Source organism: Geospiza fortis, unplaced genomic scaffold (genome assembly GCF_000277835.1).
Source record: "Geospiza fortis unplaced genomic scaffold, GeoFor_1.0 scaffold110, whole genome shotgun sequence".
NCBI classification, from domain to species: domain Eukaryota; kingdom Metazoa; phylum Chordata; class Aves; order Passeriformes; family Thraupidae; genus Geospiza; species Geospiza fortis.
In genome coordinates this window covers 35635-42231 of record NW_005054593.1, presented here as the reverse complement: position 1 = coordinate 42231, position 6597 = coordinate 35635, and the positions used below count along the sequence as shown (strand labels likewise).

Here is a 6597-nt window from a genome sequence, read left to right as displayed (position 1 = left end):
CCCCGCTGTCCTGCGGTGCCCGCCGGGGCCACCATGAGGGACTCCTACACGGTGACGCTGCCCGAGGAGCCCCCCGCGCTCCCCGACCTTCACAAGGACCTGCGGCCCCGCGCCTCCATGCCGGGGTCCCTGCTGGTCTCCACCTTCGTCGGGCTCGTCCTCAACAAGACCAAGGTACGAGATGCCCGCAGCCCCCATCCCCCGGCTTGGGGGCAGAGAAGGGGGCACCCCCTGCCTGCCCTGGGGAGCGTGGAGTGCCCTGTGCCATCCCCCGTGCCCGAGGATGGGGTGGCAGGGGGTGGGTGCCCTCCCAGCTGCCCGTGGGGACGGCGTGTCCCCGTGTCCCACAGGATGGCAGGGAGCAGGTGGACTGCACGTGTCAGGACACCTGGGTTCCTCTCCCAGCCCTGCCCTTGCAGTGACCTTGGCCAGGTCCCCGTGTCCCACCACCAGGAAGGGTCTGCTGGCCACGCTGAGCCCCTTGGCAGTGCCAGGGGAGTGAACTTGGCTGTCCCCAGAGCCACAGTGCTGGGACAGGTCTCTCCTGCAGGGATGGCGGAGCAAGGGCCAAGGAGGGCAAGGTCTGAGCACTTATGTAAGTCAGGCTGCTCTGGTTCTCCTGCTGCCCCGACAGGCTCCTGGCATGTAGACCTGGATGGGGCAGGACGGTCAGGATCTTGTCCCTTGTCCCCACCGCCTGTCCCTTGTCCCCATCCTGCGGTGCAGCCTCGGGGAGTCCCCAGCCGTGCCGCGTGAGCCAGCTCTCCTTCAGCGCCTCTGAGCATGTCGTGTCCTAGATAAAGCCCTGTACGGGAGAGGGGGATTAGCTGGAGTTGAGTCACCCAGGGGAGGGAAATCCAGAGGGGGAAACAACACCTCGGTGCACACAGGGCTTGTGCCAGGCTAGGGGAGCACCTGACACCCCCTCCTCAGCCCCAGCCCTCCCCTGGGGTTGTTGCAGGCTCTGGGAGGACAGCCTGGGACCTGGCTGTGGGGAAATGCAGGATCTGTGGGGAGGTTTGCACCCACATGGGCAGGACTGGCTGGTCCCTCCTGGCACGGGGCAGCAGCTGCCCAACCAGGGCAACTGGACAAGCCCGTCCTGGTGGGGAGGGCTGGGGCACACTGGGGGGGCTCCCGGGGCTTGCTGCTCACCCCTGGCACCGTGACCTTCCCTGGGTACTGGTGGGGACACGAGCAGGGCCTTGGGGCTCAGGATGGATGTAGGGATGGGATGTAGGCTGTTGGGACACAGGCCCACCTCTACTGCTGCCATCTGCTCAGGGACCAGAGCCAGGCCAGCTCCTCCAGCCGTGGCGTGGCACTGACCTGTCACATCCTGCTGGCACCCTGTGCCCAACTGAGCCTGCCCCTGGCCCAAGAAGGCACCTGGCACTTTTGGACAGCCCCCTGGCACTCGGGCAGCCACATCTGGGGACATCCCTGCACTCCGGGCACTGTGGGGGCACCCGATGGCACAGAGGGCAGTCGGTCAGAGCCACGTGTGCCCACGCAGGGCAGCCGGGTCCCCGCTGGTGCCGGTCCCTGCCGCGGTGGGTGATGCCTGCGCCGTCGCTAAGGAGCACATGTAACTGGATCTGGGTTATTTTGGGCTGCTGTCAGGGCTGGGTGCTCAGCACCTCCCACACACACACCAGCTGCTGCTATTTCAGAGCTGCTGGGCCCCCTCCCCTCCTCTCGCCTCCTCTCCTCCTCCTCAAGCCTCAGGTGGGCAGCTGGGGTGTTTGCCTAAGGATCCTTAAATCCTGGGCATCTGGGAAGCACCATCAGCAGTCTGCCCCTGCAGGCCCTGTCAGATGCCCGCCCTGCTCTGGGAGGCTCATCCTGCTGCTCCCCAATGCAGGGCTGGGAGCAGGACCCCTGGGCTCCCACCAGTGCTCCCCACCAGCATCCTGTCCTGCATGCTGGCAGAGGGGTGGTGGCACCCTAAACCCCTCTGCGCTCTTGGTCTCTCCAGCAAAGAGTGATGATGGTTCCCAGCCCCAGCATCCAGCTGCCCATGCCCATCTTTGCTTTTCCCAGCTCAGGGAGCACCTGGAGCACCTGGAATTGTCACCCCATGGCACAGGTGCAGCACAGCCAGGGCTGGGAAGGCACCACTGGGCACACAGCCCTGTTCCCTGGGCTGGCTGTTGCAGGGCTGGGCTTGCACTTTCCCAGGTGGACTTTATCCTGCAAGACAGCTGTGCCAAAGTCTGGGCTGCACTTGTGCAGGGTGTCCTGGAGGGGATGGACACCTGGCATGAGGCAGGCACGCAGCGACAGGGCACTGTGCTCCTCCTGCAGCGTGGGGCAGGCACAGGGCACTGCCATGCCCTGGTGTCCCCAGGGGAAGCAGTCTGACCTGCAATCCAGGGCATGGGGCAAAGGCATTGCCAGGCAGGGAGAACTTTGAGCCCTGAGCATAGTTCTGGGCCAACAGGATGGGGCAGGCCAGCCACGGTTTGTCACCAGGCTCCTGGCCCAGAGAGCTGCTGGGTGCTGCTCTGCCCATGATGTCACAGCGGGATGGGGCCTCTCCTTGCACCTGAGCGTCTGCTCCACAGGCAGGTCTGTGGCACCATGGCCTCGCTGGGCTGCCCTCAGGCATGGCCAGCCCGCCACCCTCCCAGCCCTGTTCCCTCTCTCTGCAGAGCTCCAAGGCCGTGCAGGGGCTGACCGGCCTGCGGAACCTCGGCAACACGGTGAGTGTGTCCCCAGGCCTGTGGCTCACAGCGGGCACATCTGTGGGGCAGGGGGAGCCCTGTGCCTTCACCTCGCCCCCAACACCCCAGCCTCACCCTGGCAGCTCCCTGCACCCCTCTCCCCACGACGCTTCCCCTGTCCTGTGCCCAGCCCAGGTGTGTCCCCCTGCCATGGCCTGCCTCCCTCTGCTTCCCGTTGCCATGGTTTTCTCTTCTGCCTCCCCCAGTGCTTCATGAACTCCATCCTGCAGTGCCTGAGCAACACCAAGGAGCTGCGGGATTACTGCCTGCAGAACCAGTACCTGCGGGACCTCAACAACAACAGCCGCATGCGCACGGCGCTCATGTCAGGTAACTGCCCAGCCCTGGTGGCTGCGGGGGCTTCCCTGCAGCAATTCCTGCAGCACACCCCTGCCACACCCCACATCCTGCGGGACCCCCGCCCAGAGCTCCACGCTCCTCCTTGGCTGCCCAGCCAGTGGAGGATCAGGCTGTGAGACCCCTGAGCTGTCCCCATGGGGACATGGCCGTGCCACCTCCTCTGCTGACCCGCCTCTCTGCCTGCAGAGTTTGCAAAGCTGATTCAGCTGCTCTGGACCTCGTCCCCCAACGAGAGCGTGAGCCCCTCCGAGTTCAAGACACAGATCCAGAGATACGCCCCACGCTTCGTCGGCTACAAGTAATGGGGGGTGGCTGCAGGGGGGTGGGGGGAGCTGAGCCCCCTGCAGCCTCTCACTGGCCATGCCCCGTGTCTTGCAGCCAGCAGGATGCACAGGAATTCCTGCGGTTCCTGCTGGACGGGCTGCACAGCGAGGTGAACCGCGTGCTGGTGCGGCCCCGGGCCAGCACCGACACCCTGGATCATCTCCCGTAAGTGCTGGCACTGCACGAGCCCCAGGAGAGTTCACTGCCCGCAAGGCCAGCCCGGGGACAGTGACCTCACAGGTCCCTCTGGGCTGGCTGGCGGGGCTGGTGTCCCCCAGGCCACGCTCAGTGCCCTGCTGTGTCCCCATGCTTGCAGTGACGACGAGAAGAGCCGGCAGATGTGGAGGAGGTACCAGGAGAGGGAGGACAGCCGCATCAGCGGTGAGCAGGGCTGGGGGAAGGGAGGACAGGGCTGGGCTGGGAGCGAGGGGGGAACCAGGGCTCTCACCCTGCTCTGTCCCACCCCACCAGACCTCTTTGTTGGGCAGCTGAAGAGCTCTCTGACCTGCAGCGAGTGCGGCTACTGCTCCACAGCCTTCGACCCCTTCTGGGACCTGTCCCTGCCCATCCCCAAGGTGAGGGAGCCCCAATGATCCCACACTGCCTGTCCCACACTGCCTGTCCCACACTGCCTGTCCCTGACCATCACTGCACTCCCACAGAAAGGCTACGGGGAGGTGACGCTCATGGATTGCCTCCGGCTCTTCACCAAAGAGGACGTGCTGGATGGGGACGAGAAACCGGTACGGGACAGGGGGGCTCCCTGGGGCAGGCTGGGCCCCTTCGCCTCTGTGCTCGTGTTGCCAGGACTGTGGGCAGTGCCCTCACCCTGCTGCTTGTGCTGTTTTCTCCCACAGACGTGTTGTCGCTGCAAAGCCAGGACAAGGTGCACAAAAAAATTCAGCATCCAGAAGTTCCCCAAGATCCTGGTGCTTCGTATCCTTTGGGCAGAGGGATGGGGACAGGGGCTGTTGTGGGGGGCAGAGATGGGTTATTGCAGGCTCCCCTTTGTCCCTTTGGCTCCTTGACATGACCCTCCAGACCTGAAGCGCTTCTCTGAGTCCAGGATACGAAGCAGCAAACTCACCACCTTCGTCAACTTCCCGCTGAAGGACCTGGACCTGCGGGAATTCGCCTCGCAGAGCTGCAGTGAGTCCCTGCATGCCTCTAATCCCAGCCCTGAGCTCCTGGGGACTGCTGGGCTCCTCGTGTCCCCAGCTGGTGGGGAGCAGAGGTGTGAGGGGTGGGAGGCACAGAATCCAGGCTGCTGGCAGGGTGGGGGGCTCTGTGCTGGCACTTTGTGGGGCAGCAGGGCTGAGCAGCCCCCCTGCTCCCCCCAGACCACGCCGTTTACAACCTCTACGCCGTCTCCAACCACTCGGGCACCACCATGGGGGGACACTACACAGCCTACTGCAAGAGCCCTGTGTCCAGCGAGTGGCACACCTTCAACGACTCCCGGTGAGCCTGGGGTGGGACAAGCGAGCAGGGAGCCCCCCTGCCCAGGGCATCCCAGCCCTGCTGCTCACAGCTGTGCCCTTGCCCTCTCTGCAGCGTCACCCCGATGTCCTCGAGCCACGTGCGCAGCAGCGATGCCTACCTGCTCTTCTACGAGCTGGCCAGCCCGTCCTCCCGCATGTAGCCAGCCCTGCCTCCCTGGGGGAGCCCTGGGCCACCCCTCAGAGCCGGCTCTGCCGGGGTTCGGGCGTTCGGCACCCCCAGAGCAAGGGGGAGGTGAAGAGGAGACACCCCCGAGGTGGCTGCAGAGGGAGGCTGGGGACAGCCAGGAGCAGAGCCCGGGCAAGGACATCCCAGCTCCGAACTGAGGAGGGACTCGTGACAGGACAGGGCTCAGGCAGCTCAGGCACCTTCTGATTGCTGGCATTTGGTTTTTACCTCGGGGTTTGAGTTTCTTTTCTTTTTTCCTCTTTTCCTCTTTTTTTTTTTTCTCTTTTTTCTTTTTTATCTTTTTTGGTTTTTTTTCTTTTTTGTTTCTTTTTTCTTTTCGGTTTTTTTTTTTTTTTTTTGGTGTGTAATAAAAATCCTGAGCAAGGGACTCTACAGGAATGGGGCCACCTGTCCCATTGACTCAACCAGGACCTCTTCTCCCCTGGGACAGCACCCAGGAGAGCCTCACACATCCCTCCTGACCTCTTGCCACTCCTGTATCTGCTTGGCCGTCCCAGAGGATTCGTAAACAGCTCCTGATCTCCTCCCAGCACTTCCAAACCTCCTGGCAAAGGACTCCAGCCCTCTGGTGGCCTCCGTCCCATCTCAGGCAGCACAACCGCTGCAGCTGCCCCACACACACTCCTCAAAGCAGCCTGAGCCCAGACTCACGGACAGGAGGGAGGAAAACATTTTGTGGAATTTCTATGTATTTATAATGGACTTTGCTTCAACCTGGAGCCCCCCGCTGCTTCCTGCCTCTCCAGGGACTTGTGCCGGGGCTGCTCCGGGTAGGTTTTTACCTGCCTCCTCAAACGACGGTGCCTTAAACCATTTCGGGGAGCGGGGGGGCCGCGGGGGTCGCGCAGAGAGGGAGGGGAGGACGGTGGCTTTCCGGGACCATCTGCAGTCAGGGCTTTGTTCTCCCTGCGATCAGGAGCCCTCCTGGGTGCCCGGGGACCCGCCCTGCTGCTCTGTCCTCCAGCTAGCAAATGCCAGTGGCCTTTTTAGCCTTTAATTTATTCTCCTCCCCGTCCTGCCTTGCCTGAGGTGCAGCGGGAGGAGACACGGGCACCATCCCAGCCCTCGGGGCAGCTCCATCCAGCTCGTACCCTGCGGGCACGGGCTGAGCGCTGGCACCAGCATCCTGCCCAGCCTGGGGCATCCCAGCGGCGCTCGGGGAGGGCAGGATGGGAACGGGGGGCTGCGATGGGCTGGGGCAGCGATGCTGCTTGGCAGGTGGCTTGTTTACTGTGTAAGCAAGACGGGTGGGAAGCGTCTCATACAAGGGAGACTCGTGCAGGAATAAATTTGAGCTTGAACAGGGCGTTGGGTGCGTGTGGTTTGTCTCTGGGTGGTCTGGCAGAGGGTGGGGAGCTGCCGCCCGTGGAGCACCCATGGACCAGAGCCACTCTGGGCTCGCCTGCAGCAAGGCAGATGTGGCTGCAGGTGGCACAAGGAGCCTTTCCAGCCCCACGGAGCTCTCCAGTGCCCGCTGTTCCCTCAAAACCCCTGAACA

General features: G+C 63.6%; 1 protein-coding gene across 1 annotated transcript; it reads left to right on the top strand.

Annotated features, from left to right (window-relative positions):
* The first annotated feature begins 6 nt into the window (after positions 1 to 6).
* USP2 (ubiquitin specific peptidase 2) lies at positions 7 to 5182 on the top strand. Its single transcript, XM_005430005.2, has 12 exons — positions 7 to 174; positions 2655 to 2705; positions 2933 to 3056; positions 3273 to 3384; positions 3465 to 3575; positions 3727 to 3791; positions 3882 to 3985; positions 4073 to 4153; positions 4268 to 4346; positions 4452 to 4559; positions 4751 to 4871; positions 4965 to 5182. Exons 1-12 carry the CDS (start codon positions 34 to 36, stop codon positions 5050 to 5052), a joined length of 1185 nt encoding a protein of 394 aa, XP_005430062.1. The 5' UTR covers positions 7 to 33; the 3' UTR covers positions 5053 to 5182.
* Positions 5183 to 6597: the final 1415 nt, after the last annotated feature.